The sequence below is a fragment of the Metopolophium dirhodum genome, chromosome 8 (genome assembly GCF_019925205.1).
Source record: "Metopolophium dirhodum isolate CAU chromosome 8, ASM1992520v1, whole genome shotgun sequence".
Taxonomy (NCBI): Eukaryota; Metazoa; Arthropoda; class Insecta; order Hemiptera; family Aphididae; genus Metopolophium; species Metopolophium dirhodum.
The window spans coordinates 31,511,533-31,530,449 of NC_083567.1; the positions used below are offsets into that span (position 1 = coordinate 31,511,533).

The 18,917-nt window shown below is 27.4% G+C and overlaps 3 protein-coding genes across 3 annotated transcripts; 1 reads left to right on the forward strand and 2 right to left on the reverse strand.

Moving 5' to 3' along the window:
• The first annotated feature begins 1,488 nt into the window (after window positions 1-1,488).
• LOC132950282 (repetitive organellar protein-like) lies at window positions 1,489-15,593 on the forward strand. The gene is made up of 7 exons (XM_061021641.1): window positions 1,489-1,690; window positions 3,313-3,570; window positions 4,158-4,246; window positions 8,569-8,745; window positions 8,810-8,927; window positions 10,380-10,715; window positions 14,401-15,593. The coding sequence occupies exons 1-6, from the start codon at window positions 1,615-1,617 to the stop codon at window positions 10,613-10,615; spliced, it is 954 nt and encodes a 317-aa protein (XP_060877624.1). The 5' UTR covers window positions 1,489-1,614; the 3' UTR covers window positions 10,616-10,715; window positions 14,401-15,593.
• On the reverse strand, window positions 4,045-6,833 carry LOC132950281 (carboxypeptidase B-like). Its single transcript, XM_061021640.1, has 6 exons — window positions 6,544-6,833; window positions 6,291-6,482; window positions 5,755-6,085; window positions 5,312-5,540; window positions 5,032-5,215; window positions 4,045-4,448 (listed from the first exon to the last, which is right to left on the reverse strand). The coding sequence occupies exons 1-6, from the start codon at window positions 6,737-6,739 to the stop codon at window positions 4,273-4,275; spliced, it is 1,308 nt and encodes a 435-aa protein (XP_060877623.1). The 5' UTR covers window positions 6,740-6,833; the 3' UTR covers window positions 4,045-4,272.
• Window positions 11,144-14,897, reverse strand: LOC132950283 (uncharacterized). The gene is made up of 5 exons (XM_061021642.1): window positions 14,785-14,897; window positions 14,494-14,580; window positions 11,503-11,953; window positions 11,403-11,446; window positions 11,144-11,343 (listed from the first exon to the last, which is right to left on the reverse strand). The coding sequence occupies exons 1-5, from the start codon at window positions 14,793-14,795 to the stop codon at window positions 11,262-11,264; spliced, it is 675 nt and encodes a 224-aa protein (XP_060877625.1). The 5' UTR covers window positions 14,796-14,897; the 3' UTR covers window positions 11,144-11,261.
• Window positions 15,594-18,917: the final 3,324 nt, after the last annotated feature.

Consider the following 18,917-nt stretch of genomic DNA (forward strand, 5'->3'; position numbering starts at 1 on the left):
GTCAAATTAAATTTTTATGAGCGTTTGAAGTTCATATTTTTACAATATTGGATATTCACTCGATTTCTCAAGTAATGATTTTGCTATTTTGTTTTTTGTTGTTATTCAAAAATGAATAACTGTAGATACATGAAAATTTTACAGAATGTTTATATTTTCATTTTCTATACACCATAACATTTTGGAAATATTTTGACACTTTTTGACCTGTTTACGGACATTGTCAGTTTTCAATTTTTTTTTCTATAAATATCAATAAAATTTTGTTCGTTGGGTTCAAAAGCGTGAAAATTTAAAGCAAGACTCCTGATATATTGTTACAATAGCAGTTGAAAAATATTAAAAATATATAGACACAGTTTTTTTTTATGAGCATTTATAGTTCGAATTTTGACAAAATTTAATAATTATTTTGTAGTTAAAAATGCATAAAATGTTCAACTTTTATAGCCAAGGATTGAAAATTGAAAACAAAGTTCCACATAAATAGATTATATATAGATTACTTTTTTTACAATGATATCAAAATTTTATATACTAATATTTAATATACTTAGTAATATATAATTCATAGGCTGATTGACCATTTTCGTTCAGAATTGTTTTTTTATACAATTATATTAAATCGTTGAATTCAAATTTAACATCATCCGTTACAATGACCCACTTGTAACCTACCATACAGCAGAGCGACACCCACTTGCCCACCTTTTTAAATTTATATTTACAATGTATGTATATTAATTATTATTATTATTATTATGCCAATTAAATTATGGTATAGTAATATTTTCTCATATTTTCTCATATTAATCTCATAAGTAATAATCAATCTAATCAATAAGTTTCGATGTACATTTCAGGGAAATTTTTAAAATAAAAATAAAACTATGACATAAGCCAAGGGTGGAGGGCTGCTGGGTACACATCTTGTTACTTGTCATAATGAAAGTTATTTTGTTTATTTTATATGCCTGAAAATTTCACTTTCATCAGTAATGGTTGCGTTAGCATGGAATTTTTTTTAAAATAAATTTTTTAAGATAGTTTCCCGGGCCAAAATCTCTTCCTAATCCGCTTCCTATAAGACGTATACTGTATGATGGTATTCGTTATTAGTTTATTTGTGTGGTATGGTACCACAGGGCGCAGGTTATATCGCCATTCATATCGTTTTAACTTGTACACTGGTGCGATATCCGATATTGGCGTGTGTGGTAAAATATTGTATCGGATCGTGCCCCACACTCATAGAAAAGAGATTAACATTGCTGCAATACAAACTTATACATTAAAATACGATACGTCGATACCTACCTATGCAAAAACCATACAATTTTGTTTTATATTATCCCTAAGTTACTGGAACGTCTGGAACCCATCGATGTAGATGCTGGAACCATAGATAATAAAAGATTATGGCTGGAACCTTTAATCGCGATAAACACATAAAATATGATAACATTTATTATCATAATATAATTTATTATGATTATTACTGTGTTATTACAATTATTTCGAATAATATCAATATTGTATTACATATTATTAAATATTTAAATTTAAATCATCTGAAATCTGCATTATTAGTTATTTTTTTTTGCATAAGACGACATGGACTCTTTAATTTCTGAGATGGAACAGTTGTTATTGTCTGGTAGAGAGGACTCTAATATCCAAGACATTATGGGTAACTAAATCCTGTTCAAATTATTTCAATAATTATACCAACTATTTTAGTAATATTAAATACGAAATAACTGATTTTAACATAATGTTTAATATCTTTACATCCATTTTCCATTTTTCATTGGCTAAATTAGTTTAGTTACTAAGTAAATTAGTTTACCAAAATGCCAAGTAATAGGTACCAATAGTTTTAGTGTACCTATCATAATTCATAGAGGTATCCCAGAAAAAAATACATAGGGAAAACTAAACTGTTTTTAAAAAATAAAAATATGTTAATTTATTATGAAAATTAAAAAATATTAAGGGGATATCAAATATTAATAGTAAGGAAAACGCTTTGAAAATTAATTTTGGTATTTCCAATAATATGGTTTATTGAGTGGTTTGTGTAAAAACACTTACTATCTGTATTGTAGAAGAGAAGCTAATCTGTGCCTGTATAAAAGTAAATTTTCAATATTTTAATTACTAAACTCAATAATTCAAATTCAAATTGGACATTGCAAATAAAATATCTTAAATCGACTCATACATAACATACTTCAATTCAACTTCGATTATCATTTTTTAAACTTTTTATTATATTATAATGTATGCCAAATGATTTATAAAATATTTTGTATAGGAATGAGAATGAAGTATATTTTATGTGAATGTATAGACAATTTGACATATTCGCTTTTTTGTAGGTTTGCAGTGTTACCAGTGATTAATAGGTAATAATAATTTTTTATTAATTTTTTTTTGTGATAGTCAATTAATAGTTATATTTTTAATTTTTAAAAATTGTTCTTTTTTTCTTAGTATTTTTTACCAATTACCTTGCCAATTATCAACATAGAGTCTCATGAAACAGTTTTGCTTTTATTTTTTTTTGCTCTGTCTAATTACATTTTTTTGATTTTATATGATGAATTAAAAATATTATTAATACCCACCATTTTTGTATTAATATTCATTATTCATATTAAATATTAAAACAATATAAAATATTGATATAACAATAATTGAATAATAATGTATAAGACAGCATGCACATCAATTGTATAACATTATTTTGATGCACTTATGTCTGATACCATCGATCATAAATACTAGTACAGTGAAGCTTCCATTTAACAACATTTTCTGTTTAATGAAATATATTTATGAACCAAACCTAGTTAGAATCAAATTTATTTAATTCTATTTAACCAAATTATCTATGATATACATTTCATTTGTTGCCCACGAGACTTCGTAATATGAAAGTTTCACTGTATTTATAATCAATGCTGTTACTGAAAATATCTGACCATAGTACGTAGTACCTACTGGTTACTACTACTTACTGCCAATCTATAATAATTGTGATCTTGAAAATTCTACTTGTCAGTCAGTACTTATTTTGTTTTTATAAGTTTTCTAAGTTTGATGGATTTTTTCAGATCTTACTAACATGGTTTTTTGTACATCCTAGAGTGTACAGATCATTCTAAGTAATAGCATGAAAAACCCTATTTAAACAAAGTATGTTTAGTAAATATTAGCTTTTACTAATAAATTATAGGTTAATCATGAGTTCTGAATTTTACTGTCACTTGTACGTATAACTTTATTTTATTTGTTGAATGATTTCAGGTGAATCTGCAGGTAAAAATATTGATGATTTGTTAATCGAAGCTGATAAAATAATTGGTGAAACACTTCCATACTTTCAAACATCTTCAAATACGAATAAAGTTATAACTTCAAAAAACTTTAAAAGTATACAAAATAATACTAAAATTACACCAACACAGCCTAAAGTCCAAAGGAATGATACAAAAAAAGTTATTTTTAATTTGAATAGTAATTCTCAAAGTACTTTGATTCCAGAGAAACATTCAAAAATCCATGGTTTGTATTAACAATTTATTAGAAAGTACGGTTTCAAAACATATACTAAACTGTAAGGAAGTTTATCAGTGTTTGACCCTATCATTAACTATTCTTTAAAAAAAAATCGTTTTATTCTAATTTACCTAAACTCCACATAAAAAACATAGTTTATATATTATTTTAAATCAATATTTCTATTTTTTAAATGTTGAATTATTATTAGTTTATATCAAAAGATTTGCATCTGTAAGCTGCTACCTACATTAGAGCTATTTAATTACTACCTATACATTTCTTATAAATAACTGATACACTCTATACTCTATAGTTTGATTTTTACATCTATTTCTCATTTATAAATACCATTAAATTGTATATTTTGGTTAGTTAAATAATTTTAAAAAAATTAGTGGAATGTGTTAAATCATATAAATTATGAGTATTAAAAATTTCGATTGGGGACAGAAATTTTATAAGGACAAACATTACAAGACAACCTTCAATATTTGGTTTATTTAATAGGTCTTAGAATTAAAAATATTTTTATAATTGTATGATATAAAATAAATCAAATTTTAACTAATAAATATTAATTATATTCATAGGAAAATTAACTATAAACAAATGTATTAAAGAAGAGGAAAGAAAAAATCTTTGTTCTTCATCTTTAAAAAAAAGTACAGCCGAGTTAAAGGTAAGCTAATAATTTTATACATTATTTTACTTTTCTGAACTTATTTCATTGGCTAGTGCTGATACTGCTGCATATGCTTCTTTTCCAGTAGATAAAATTTCAGTTGGTGGTAAGATAAATCCATATTTTCCTGTATCTTTCAATTCTACTGTGTAAGAATACTTAATTTTTGCAACTCCTTTAGCCCAATCATCAGATGCTCCTAAAAAATGTTAAAAGTGCATTATATTTTTATAAGTACATACTGCGTATAGGTTGATAAGAAATTCATGTTACTAAAATTGTAGAAATATTCTTATAAAATTTCCACCAATTTTATACACTTTTCTAATTAGCTCCTGTATGGCTTATATCAATTTTTTTTTTAACACAGTTGGTGACATGAGTTGTTTTTAAATGTTCTTACTAGTTATTACTCATAGTAGTACACTACGTGCTGTAGGTATTTATGGTTTGTATGGTATATATACAAGTGTAATGATTTCTCTTGTATTTTGTAGATGGTTTTGGTATTGATAAATTTGTATTAACAAGATGAATACATTTCTAAAATAATAATGGGTGTCACAGTTGCCTCTCTAGTCTATAAATTGTGGATGAAAAATAGTATATTTTTTTTGCATGAGCTTATAGTGACTTCCGCTTGTAATGACTAGTGAAATATAGGGAAAATATAGTATGGATCATCAATGCCACCTACCATCCAAAAAGAATAATAGGTATTGTGGCATTGGTGTTACCCTTAGACGCCAACGTATTAATAATATTTATTCAATGTTATGTACCAGCGGCTGGGTATAAGAGGGTTGCACTGTTTCCGACAGTATACTCATTTGATGTAGCCTTTTTGATAGCTGTGGCCATAACCTGGCCTACACGGTGTACTTCTGTGTGATCAGATGGCACCCGTTTGGCATAGCCCCATGGATATAGGATATATTGTCCATAACTATGGAACGTCAGAAATCCCTAAAATATATTTATTAGTTATAAGTTGTAGTTAACTTTAAATAATAATTTATAACTTATAACTTATTATTTAAAAATCAAAAAAATACTACTTACTTTAAATTTATTTGGATTTTTCATAATATACTTAACCACGGCTTGGGTTTCACGTTCAGAACTAGCTTTTACTCCTCGGTATATTTCTGCACATGAATATTTGCTAGCACCAGTCTCGCCCCAGTGATAATCCCAGTTACGATTCAGATCTGCTCCTACACATGAATTTGCCGAGGGCTTGCTACGGTTTTTTCGCCATAAGCGTTCCTTTTCGTGAGAATGTTTGTAACTAAATAAAAATAATGTTTTTATTATCTGTAAAATTGTACTTTAAATTATATTATGATCTGTCGGGTGGTACTACTGAGTACCTTCCCTCTCTGTTATATCAACGCTATTCTCCATCAACAAAATTACTTATTGTATAAAATGTTTGTATAGATTGTAATTATTCTTTTAATAAAAATATAAAAAATATAAAAAATTATATTATTAATACTGACCCATCAGGATTTAAAATTGGTATTATATGAAATTCAATATTATTCATATGTGATTCCAATGAGTCTCTGTTGTATACTAATTCATTTATTAAATATAACACTGAGGACACTGCGATCCATTCTCGTGCATGTATCCCTCCATCGATCCATATTGCTTTTGTATCAGTTGAATTTCGGTCTAGCTTAATTCGTATTACTCGTAATGGGACGTTCTCATGTGATTTACCAATAGTTTCAATTTCTACTATATCTGGGTATTCTTGAGATAAGTGATCAATATATTTATATATATCATCTACCTTATGATAACGTTCAAATGTCAAGTTATGTCCTAAAATCAAATAATTAGTTATTAATATAACTAAAATCATTACTATATAATATTATTTTCATTTTTAATTGAACATCTTTTTTTTTGTACAATTTAATATAATTGTGATAAATTATTGAAACACAAATAAATATATTAACTTATATAAATGTATGTAGTTAAATTATTTGTACAGCTTAGTTATTATTTATACATAAATTGCAACCTTGTCTTCCGGTTAGTTCTAATTCGTCTTCATTTATTGGAGGATTTTCATCGTTGATTGCTCTTTGTATGTCATCAATAAAAATATTAAATGATAATGATCCATTATTCAGTGTGTTTTTTACAGTTTCTGAGTTGACTTTTTTTACCATTATATCTACCGAAGTAGAATTAGTAAACCATTTTTCAATCACTAAAAAAAGTATTTAAATAAATTCAATTACATTGATTAATGAAAAGCTAGATTTACTTACATCCTTGATTTTCTAGTTCTTTGATTTTTTTCCTTTGTTTAGAGTTAACTGTTTCAACTCTAAGTACTTGATCTCCATTATAAGTTATTTTTTCTTCGACATCTCGATGTTGATCATTATTCTCTAAACATTTTGTAAATGTTGATATGGCTAAAAGTGTAAACACACAGTAAAGCACTCTGAAACAACCATCCATTTCGAACAACTAAATGAGGATAAACTAAATTGATTCTTGACCACAGGGAACTCTTTAATGTATACAGAAACCGGTACTGTGCTATGATCCCAATCCAAGCCACACCTATTTGATATTTTATTAATACTACTGGTTATTGACCAAATTTTCTACCTTCTAACATAAACATGAATAGAATATTTTATATCTTTTTGTTGTAAACTGTGAATTGCTATTGTATTTTAATGACTAAAATAATATAAAATTGTGTTTCTAATATCTACAATAGCTCTTTTCATACTAACAGCTATCAATAACAATTGCAATTTCTATTTTAGTTAAATAATTAAACAACCAATATGAATGGATTGTATTAAATAAATGAAAAAGAATGGTAATTCTAATGGTATTTTTAATGACTGTTAAAAGAACACTTAATGAAAAATTAATGAGTAACTAACATTTAAAAAAATGTGAATATTTTTGGGTGAATGGTTATTTATTATTATACTTTTATTTGTATAGCAAATATAATATTTAAATCATTTTTGTATTTTATATTTTACTAGTATTTAAATTTATTTAATATTAAAAATTAATCATTTTTAAGTATGACATTGATGTAGACGTTTTTTTACATAAATACATTTTATGGAAAAAAATCGTTAATGTATTTTACAAATTATTTCTGTATTGCATTAACAAAAGGTGAAGAATATAATATGTTGACAGTTGAGTGTGTCAATAACCCCTACAACCAGTTAATAAACCACATTCCAAGAAACCAGATGTCCACTGTACATACTAATATGTGTAATATATTGATTTGGTATATCTGTGTATAAACTGATGAATAATATTATATTATGTAGGTCATTATTAGTCAAGGTGAAGCGTAATTTGTATTATTTTGAGGTAAATGTTAACTACTGTCTATTGAATGTCTGAATCCTTCTATTTTAAAACCCAATTCCTATTATTAGTATATTGAAAATGTGAACATGTCTATTAATAGACATAATGCTTCAATAGTTATTTTATATTCTAAACGGAGCGATGAATGTATAATTTTATAATTTTTTTTTGTACGTACTTACACACAATTAATAGAAGAAAAATATATTTTTTTAAATGTATGGGTTTATTTGAATAATTTAGATGTGCATAGGTGTGCACACAGGAGCAGCAGATGCAGCCAGTGGCGCCAATATTTATATATAAGTATTGCGGATCCAATTCCTAATTTAATTGGGTGGTGCCGAGAGGTAGACGGGATACAGTAATACAAGGATGTACAAGTTGTAGCTATTTGGTCTAATTAATTGGCATTTGTCTCATATTTTAGTTAAAGTGTATGTTTGTTAAAAATAAAATAGTGATGGTATCTGTTATACCTATCTCAGATTTTATTTTTATGCAGTACCATATATAACAGACATCGGCACCACTGGATGCAGCATATGCTACCCCTAAATATTTTTCAGGTGGCCACAGTAAATTGTACTTCCATACAATTATATTTACGCAAATTATATACAATTTACATTATAATTTATAATTATAAACTTATTTTAACTAGTTTTTAGAAAATATGTGAAACCATTTCTACTACAGCCCTCATCAAAATTGTTATGCCCCTCTCTGATAATTAGCATAACAGACACTTTACTACCAAATGATAAACAAAATCAATAATAATTGAAAAGCATTTTCTAGACATTATATAATTTTTTTTCTGGTTACTATAATCATTTTAACTTAATTCATAAAATTCATAAAATATGTAACATTTTTACATCTTTTTTTATATGTATGTTTACTGAGTTTAATATCTATTATTTATGTCTTAGGTTCCAGATCCTGAAGTAAATATTATAAAATCCAATTTTAAAGTGAGCTCATCCATGTTGGAAAATCACAATCGGCTACAAGTTATGTGTAACAGACATGATAAATTTGCTAACAATATGAAAACACCGGACCAAATTAATAAATTAAAAACTGAAGAAGAATTAAAATATTATAAAGTAAATGAAACATCATATAATAATACAATATTTATTTTTTTTACATTTCATCAACGCTTTTTAGATGAAAAATAATGAACTTGAAAAAAATCTTATGTTTAAAGAACAAGAAATTCACAATTTGGAAAATCGATATCAGCAATTAAGTCAGTATTGTGAATCATTTTTAAAAAAAAATGCAAGTACATGAATAATCAATTATTCTCTTTATACTTCATAATTAATTAAATGTTAAGTTAAAAACTAAATGACCTGATAAGTAATATTGTGTGCAGTTTTTATCAACATGCTTTAAACTTTAAATTTGCTTAGAGTAGGTCTAATTTTAATGTTATTTTTAAAATGTCTTTTTAAAGTGTTTTACCTTATGGTATGCATATTAATTAATTAAATATTTTCTTAGAAATATTAAGAAATATTAACTAACTATATATAGTTTCTACCTTGTATATTGAAAAACTATTTTATTATTTTTTAATTTAGGTTGATAGGCAATTTAATAAAATAGCATGTTAGCTTAACAAATTGTTATGTATAGTTAATTGTTTTGTAATTTCCCCATTTACATGAAAAATAAATAACATATTATACAACGTGTCCCGTAGGAAAGTGACCGTCCGGCGTCATATGATACCTTAAGTTATGAAAAAAACCCCTTTGAAAGTTTTTTATTTTTTCAGTTATGAGCAATTTAAGTTTTTTTGAACAAAATCGATTATAAAAATATGTACACATTTGTTGATGTATCTTCAAAACTTATATAAACATGGTTAATTTTTACTGAAATAACATAATATTAAAACCAGGAATTTATTTTGTTGTATCTTTTTTTTTTTTGAGATAAATAATCAGTACTTTAGGGGCACAATAACCTTATATGGTAAGAGTTAATTATAACAGGCTACACTTGAGGTGAGAAGTCATCCACTAATGACACTCACTGTTGTAATTTAAAAATATTATTTGTGGTATATGCAACTTTTAGAGTTTATTATTATATTGTATTTGGGGGGCAGAGCGGACTACGGCGTCAGTTCCGATGCGTACCGTCGCCGGTTCAAATCTCAAACATGGGCGGCTTTTCTCTCTGGGCAGACAATTGTCTAAAGATAGAGGCCCCCATCTCCCGACTGGCCATGGCAGAAACCTATGAGTGCTCAATTTAAAATTCTGCCAAAACCAAACACATATGTTTAGCGACCTACAGTACCCTCCCCTTCAAACAAACAAAACAACCATAGTTGCTTAATGATCAATAAAAAAAAAAAAAATTATATTATATTTATACAATCACATTTTTAAATGTAATTTTTTGGCAAAAATGAATTTAACCTACTGTTGTACTAACGACTAATGCTTAATAGTAATATAAATTACTTTAATCACAATAATATCATCAAATACACTTAGTAATATTACAGGCTATAACGGACTGTCTTCGCTCAGAATCTTTTTTCATATGCAATGATTTTATATCATTGAATTCAAATTTAACTCCATCCATTACAGTTGATTCACTTGTAACCAACTGTACAATTGAGAAACACCCACTTACCCGCTTTTTTTATATTTAAGATTCAGAAAAAACAACCATTGCAATTATTATTATAATTTTTATTTTCTACTTTAGATAGAAGAGACATTGAAGAGTTACGATTGTCAATTAAATGAACTAATTGAACGCAATATGACTAGAGAATCACAATTGCATACCATAATTGGTAATCTCCTTGACGAAATTGAACAGTCACATAATCAATATAGAATAAAACTATCAGAAAAAAATAAACAAATACGCAACTATCTTGATCAAATAGAAACGATACTTGATAATTTTTACAAATTTAAAAGTAACAATATAAAAGTATAACATTTGATTGGTATTGACATGACAATCATTTAAAAAAGAAATTTTGCATTGTGTGTGAACGGATGAGTTATGAACACATTAAAAGATTGAGTACAATGAAGTAAGATATTTTATTTTTAAACTTTATGTTGTATCATTGCATTTAATATTTACATACCAGCTTAGCCTGTATGCTTATTAATTTTTTTTTTTTTTTTATTGAACGAAAATTTATTACTTACAATCTGTATTTACATGTAGTACAATAAGTAAATGGTATGTGAGTTGATTAGCGGGAGGGGAAATCACCCAATGGTGGCACCCCGAATGCTTATTAATTAAATAATTTTCCTGATATGCCAGTTGGTATATATGTAAATATATTTGTTCAAATTTTTTTAATTTTCACTAAAGAAATTAGAATTTATGTAGTTTTTGCTTAATAATAAATTATGCTTAACAGCCTTAACACTTCATATCATATAATATAGTACCAATTTAATATAGTTGACAAAAGGTTCTAAAAAATAAATTAAAACACAATTATAGTTGTTTTGGAAGAAAAATGTAATCATATATTCAGTATTTCATTAACATTTTTGGATAATTGTATTATAATACTTGTACAAAGTATTCACTAACATATTTTGTTAAGCAACAATTGTAATTACTTAACATTTTTATTATGCATCCCAAAATAGTAAAGTCCAAGAACACCAATTGCTGACTGAACAAAGTTTGAGAATGGCCTAAAAAATATATAAGTTTAATTATGACATAATGCATGCTAATATTAAAAGAAATATACCATGAAGACGCTTCATCTTTGTCTTTAATAGCAACCATATCATTCTGTAAACATATTATTTTAATTAATTTATTAAACTTATAAAAATACTAAAGAGTACCTGTCTGGTGTTCCGTGTCCGGCTTCTTCTGTCTATATTATCTCTGTTTGTTGGCACATCGTATTGCCTATCTCTTACTTTACGTCTAAAAATTCTTTCATCGGAACGATTTTCTAAGACATTTCTGCTGTTCCGTTCTAAAGCTCTTTGGTGAGTACCTCTTAAGTCAATGTCTCTCTCTCTTGCATTCCGAACTTGTTCACGACGGATGTTTGGCAATGATTCCGATCTTGTCAACCTGCCCTTTCTGATATCGTCAATTCTAACCCAAACTCTACGTTCTTGTTCTTTCCCATCCACGCGAATCGTACGTCTCTCGGATCTTATGTTCAAATTTCTAGTCCTGTACGTGTCTCTAATGTAATAGTTGTCTATAGGATTATATCTGCATTGATCGGTCTCGTTTGAAATCGTCACCAATTCCTTATTTGATGTTTTTCGATAAACATTTCTGTAAATAAATAACATGATTATCGTATACGCGAAAGAATTCAGTCGTAATAAACCAACAAATAATAACAAAAGCACTTTATTAAAATCCGGCGTTCTATATAGTGATCGACTCACACAGCCACTACATCAGAACCCTTTTTCTGTCTCTTAATTATCTTTATATAATACCATTTAACCTAATTGTAGATTAATTGTCATTGGTTAAATCGTACTTATTGACTATGGGTAAAACTATACTAATTGTTATTTATTACGTAAATAATGTTGTCTTAACCTAGTTTGGACGAAGGTACCCATCATATTTATATTGTTACTTAGGTCTTACTGGACTTAGGTTACTTATATTTAGGGTTGCCAGAAGTCCCGTACAATACGGCCATGTCCACTTTTTAAACTAAGTGACCCTTTATTCCGAAAACTGTCTACTAGACATCTAGACACCAAACTGTCCCGTTTTTCTAAAAATACACATTTAATAAATAATATCCCTTTTTGTATTATGATAATAAAATGGCACCGTTTATCATTTGTTTTCATTTAAAAAAATATATTTTATAATTTCGTTCCTTTTGGCTAGGTATTGCCAAAATAACTATAACAAAGTTGTAGTTTTAATTTATTTTTTTAACTTTGATAAGCTTAAAAATGTTATGTTTATACTTTTTTAAATATACTTGCAGGTATGTTATTAACATGTAGTATCTACAAAAAAACATTTTCATTTAAAGAAGGATCAGTTATTTAGGGGGTGCTTTCATAAAAATATATTATTTTTGTGACATTTAAAATACATAGTTAATTTTTTTTAAATCCCGTATTTTTAATTTTGAAATCACCTCACTTACATATGTTACTTACTATGTTTTGATTTTGAATGTCACTTATTACATAATTGCTTTCTTAATCTAGTTTTAAATAATAATATTTCTTATTGCTACCTAATTTAATTAATATATATACCAAATGAGACATGCCTATATATTAAAATTATTGACTGAATTTATTTTTGTTATTTTGTTGCAATTTAAATGTATTTATGTATGTCAGTGCGCACTATTTATTTTTTCTCTCTGGCACGTTTGTAACATGCCAACATAGCACACCGCACACGTAAGTTAATCAGAACATTCAGAACCATCTTGTGTTGTTAGATTTAATATTAAAGTTATATAAGCATCTATATTATCAAACTTAATGTTAGGGACATTATCTTCTGTGTTTGTACGCTTTTTTTTACGATATTTTAATTTTTATGCAAATTATTATGAGTGTAAAATATTACAATTTGAAAATGCTCATCATTATATCCACCGCAGAAATATTGAAATATCGTAAACAATTAAAAAAAACCATCGTATAAACACAATCCACGGATAATGTTCTCTACTTAATGTTTGATAATAGGCCAACTTACTTCAATACTAAGGTAAAAACTAACAACAAAAGATTGATTCTACTGAGCGAGAGGGGAACAAATATTGCGGCCGTGGACCGAGTTAATCGTAGGGACTCATTCCGTATGTCATTATTTACTATGTAGTTTACATAGTATAAAATACTAAAAACTGAAATTATCAAAATATTTATATGTACTATTTTTAAGCTACGTATTTACATTTTATACCGTTATATTGTACGTCGGCGTTGACTTATTAGGTATATTATGTACGTAATGTATTTCAGTTTATTAACACAAATTATTCCAACCTTCAAATTAAGAAAATACTTAATAGTATAAAGACTTTAATAAAATAAATGTAGTATAACTGTTTAAGATAAACTAAAATCCAGTGGTCGTATACCTTCGTTCTAGCCTTTCCATACGAAAATTAACCGCACCTGGTCATGCTGTATAAGTAGGTATATGTATTTCAGTATTTGTCACATTAATACGTATTGTCTGGAATACCAGTTTTTTACAAATATATACCTGTATATACTTATAGATGCTGGTCCACCCGTGTCCTAAGCTCAGTTATTTATCATTTAATTAAAATATTTAACACATCCATTCCTATATTGTGATTTGTTACCTATCCAATGACAAGGTACACTATAAACCTAATATACCGGCATACGATAAAAGCGAGTTCCTGGCCGGTTCTTCTTAAAAAATTATACAAAAATCTAGTAAAATTAATTGTAGTTATAAATTTGAATAGAAATAATAAATACTTGTGAAAGTACGAACAACGTTTAGTTAAAATAAAATATGAATACATACATAAAATATATGTATATTTTACGTGCCTGTATAAGAGAGGTGAAAGGTATCTATATAATTTTAAATAAAACAATTGTTGTTTAATTTTATGATGTTTAATTTAACAAAATTCCAATTTTTATTCTTAATATTTCATTTTATTTACATCATATTAATATCAATTTTGTTAAGTACCTACTTAAAAGTATAAGTACCTATATGAAATGTGTTTATTTTTTTAGGATGAGCTGATGGATTTGAGTGATGTTAATGGTTATATAGTATATATTATGATATGTCTTATACAATAATATAACTGATCAAAAAGTACTTACAAGTTATTTTCCGAAATCGTGCACACGTTTGCATTCGAATGTGAAAGAGCCAAGAAGAACACAACGCCAACTACGACTGATAGAATCCTAAAATTATACCAATTGACAGTGTTAATTTAACGATATTTAACCATATAATTTATACATATTATAAAATAGTCGTATACGTGTACGAAAATATTAATAATTTCATAATATTGTAACGAGAACATAACCGTACGAATGTATAAAAAATGTAAAAAAAATACGAATGTGCAAAGTATACTCTTTGCTCCCAGTTCGTGAACTTACGTCTTATTCATCTTGTGTATCGACGACGATGTCCTAAAGTCACAATACACATCTGAGGACCTCGGCGAGGGCTTTTTATACCAGAAAAGGTTGCTTTCATATATGATGCGTGTTTTCCAACCCAACGGTCTGTACTCTATTCGTTATGTTACCTATTTATTTTCAAACCCTTATCTGGGTGAAACACAAACCACTTTCACCCACAGGACCAACTTAACCCTACACTTTATCGTGGTGAATATTTTTCGAATCATTGCGCTCAGAGATATCAACGCGTGGCTATATTATGTTAGGTGTAATGTATATTATTACCCTGCTGCACTGATCCATAATATTATTATATGTGGAGGAGTATTAAATACGCTTGAATGGACATTGAATCCGATTAATTTTTCGAACATATTATGCCACAAAGTTTGATATAAAAAATATATTTTATGATCTTCTAGTACAATGTATTTTATGTACCATGTTTATTGTTTAATCACATAATGCGGAATATTAACGATACACGATCTATCACCTTTATAGTAACCGATAGATAAATGTAAATTTTGCAACTTAGATAGACAATATAATATTATATAAATGTACAACTCGTTAATTTCATAACTTGAAATTTATTATTTTCCATTTATTTGTAAGTAATTTTATAGTGATTTATACACCTATTATTATTTTTTTAATGACACATCATCATACTAAGGTTAATATTGAAATATTTTATTATATATTATGTTACATGACAATATGATATATTGAGTGTTATTATTTATTAAACTACCTATATCCAAAGGTTAATATGTATTATGTTTTGATTACTTTTTTTATATTTTAAGTTTGAGTTTTAAAATCAATTTTGGTTCGCTAGTTTATTAACTATGGTTCTCTAAAGTTTAGTAAAATATGCATTAATACTTTTAATTGAAATAATTGATATACCTAGGTTTAATTTACAAGTGCTAAATAATTTTTTCTTATACCTAACTAACTTTTATAACTTGCAATTTAAACCATGAGTTCCCTATATTGGTAGGTATCGCATGCAAAGTATGAATTTAGCAGTTGAAATTCTTTAAGAATTATTTAATAATCGTGATTTAAAATAAACTATTTACAGTATATTTAGATAAATAGTCAATTTCAATATAGGTTGTACCTAATTTAGGCATACTTTTAATCTGAGTTAATTACAGATTTCTAGTATTAGGTATTATAACAAGAATCAAATACCATTAGGTATTACCTTAGTCCTTACCCACCGAATAAAGAATCCAAATTAATGCTATTATAAGAAAAGTATGATAGAAATTTATGAAAGGAAAAGTACGAAATAAAATGTTAATGTCCAAAACTAAAAAAATAAGAAGGGTTATGAATTTCAACTCCTAAATTCATACTTTGCATGCGATACCTACCAATATAGGGAACATATATGGTTCAAATTTCAAGTTTACGAGAAGAGCACCACAAAATATTGCCTTTTTTTTATTACACAATTTTTTTAACCCCCATACATACCTAAGACATTAATGACTACGAACGAATACCATTTACCAATTTACCATAATTACTTTAGCCTTTAGCCACCTAATAAAGAATCCAAATTTATGATATTGTAAGAAAAGTAACTATGAAGTAATTAATTACGATTACCTATTGTAACAAATTAAAATATTAATAGGTACTGATTTTGATGATTGTATGTTAAAATAAAAATAATGAACTATGTTTGCCAACAAGTTTTTTTGTTTTTTTTTTTTTTGAGAGAGAATCATTACTCATTAGATAATCGGTTAAACTACTTAAGTGCATAAAAAGGTAGTTACAAGAAAAAATTATTTAGCTCTTGTAAATTAAACCTATACCAATTATTTCAATTAAAGTATTAATGCATATTTTACCTAACTTTAGAGGACCATAGTTAATAAACTAGCGAACCAAAATTGATGATTTGACTATCAAAATGTTCAGAAAAATAAGCTTTTTAAGAATACATTATATATAGTAGTTACCATTTGAAAAATAAAGTTGATTTTGCTATTGGTAAACCTGCAAGTTTAAAAAAAAATTGCCTGTTTAAAATAAAGAAACACGTCTTTTTTCGTTTTAACGAAATTCTATGTAGATCCATAATCGTTAAAAAACCCCGCATACAATGACATAAGATCCACCCTGTAGATGTTTGTTTTATTGTTTGTATTTTTTTTCTGACCATGAATAATATTAAAACTGAAATTAAAAATATTTGTATACATACCTACCTGGCTACCTAAACAAAAAACTATAGTGGCTTGGCGTGGCGCGTTGGCTGCTACCAGTCGCGGAATGCGACTGGGAGTGAGTAACGGCCACAGCTACTAGCTCCGGATGGGTGACCACCCGGGTTCATAATAGTTAAAAACCTTGCCACACATACACGTGTTTGCTACATACCGTAACAACCGTATAACAATCGTAAAAACAACCTACCGTACCAACCTTACTTACCCCTAGTCACTACCACAGTTCGTAACCCCCACAACAGGTACCTATTAGGGCATTAGGCCTTAGTCGCCGAGCTAAAGTTCAATAAAAAAAACTAATTATTCATACATTTATCTCATTTTCTCAACTACAATTCCTCGGTTAATGATAATCCTAAATTCCAAAATATCTTTGATTTCTAAATCATCATAATATAACGTCAAACCAGAATAATCTGGCAACAAGCACATTACTATAGCGTAATTCGCTCCTTAGACAAGTATTCTCTTGGCGGCCAAACGGGGAATCGTAAGTTCCTACACGAGAGTATAGCAAATAAACAATTACATACGCTAATTCAGTGGTGTACCGCAGGGGTTTAACCCAGCCCCCCCCCACACAATAAGAAAAACATTTTATTACACGGTTGTATACCATTTGTATAAACATTTTTTATACACATATATATAAATGGTAAACCCCCCGCCCATAAACGAATTCTGCGTACGCCACTGCGCTAATTCCTACATATGTGATAGTTTAAATTCCTACACGAATATAAAAAGAGATATGGAAGTTCCTACAAGGTAAAAAAATGTACGCATATGACATATTATAATACATATTATAATTTATAAGGTATCAAACTGATGATAGTATGATACTGTCTTAAAAAAATTAAAATACCATTAGACATTTAATTTATTTTTTTTTTTACTAAAGTTGATGCCTCGATAACAGGATCATTGGCTTACATTACATACTTAAATTATTTAAACTAAATTGTACAATATTTATGTCAATATGATATAGGTAGGTATTTACAGTCTATAGAAGTATAGTTTAAAAAGAGGCAAAATATTTTGAATATTTGAACATTTATAGAAAATACTAATAAATAAATATTTGATTAAAAATTCAAGTAACAGTAACATTGTAATAATGTAATTGTATAATTGTAACGCGGTGTCACGGTTATTGAGTGTTATTCGTTTTTGAGTTTTACTCAAACTAGTTTTAAGTACCTATAGGTAAAAATTCCAGTTTTTTCTTAATTTTTTTTGTTTTTCCGTATGATTTTTTTTTACTTTTAACTCATTTTCTCCCTATTATAAAATCAATAGAACCTACATTGCCTTTTTTCTTCAGTACCTAATACCTTGGACACTCCACGTCTTCACTAACCACACGCAAATCCAACTATGATCCTGCTGACCTGCTATAATATAATATTATTAAACTTTCGTCAAATAAGGATTCTAATAGAACAGCCCATGACATACAAGTATACGATATTACCTAAACCAAAAAGTTGGACAAGATAAATAAAAGCAAATTAGGTAGTTATAGTTTTATAAAAACAAAAACACCGAGCTATTCAATCTTAATAACTACGTACATATACCAATTGGCAATTAAAAATGTAATGAAATACTTAGGTACTTAGGGTACCTACTCGCATAAAAATACTGTGTCAAACCCTCCGTTAGAGGATTTTCAGTTTCCAATCTATAACTAGGTTTGTCTAAAGAATATAACAAAAGCTCCATGGTAGTATGATACATTACAAGTTACAACCCATCATATTTATTTGGGTACGATCTTTAATTAATCAAGATCCAATTAATAGGTACCTAATCATCTTTATGAACTGAATCATTAAAATC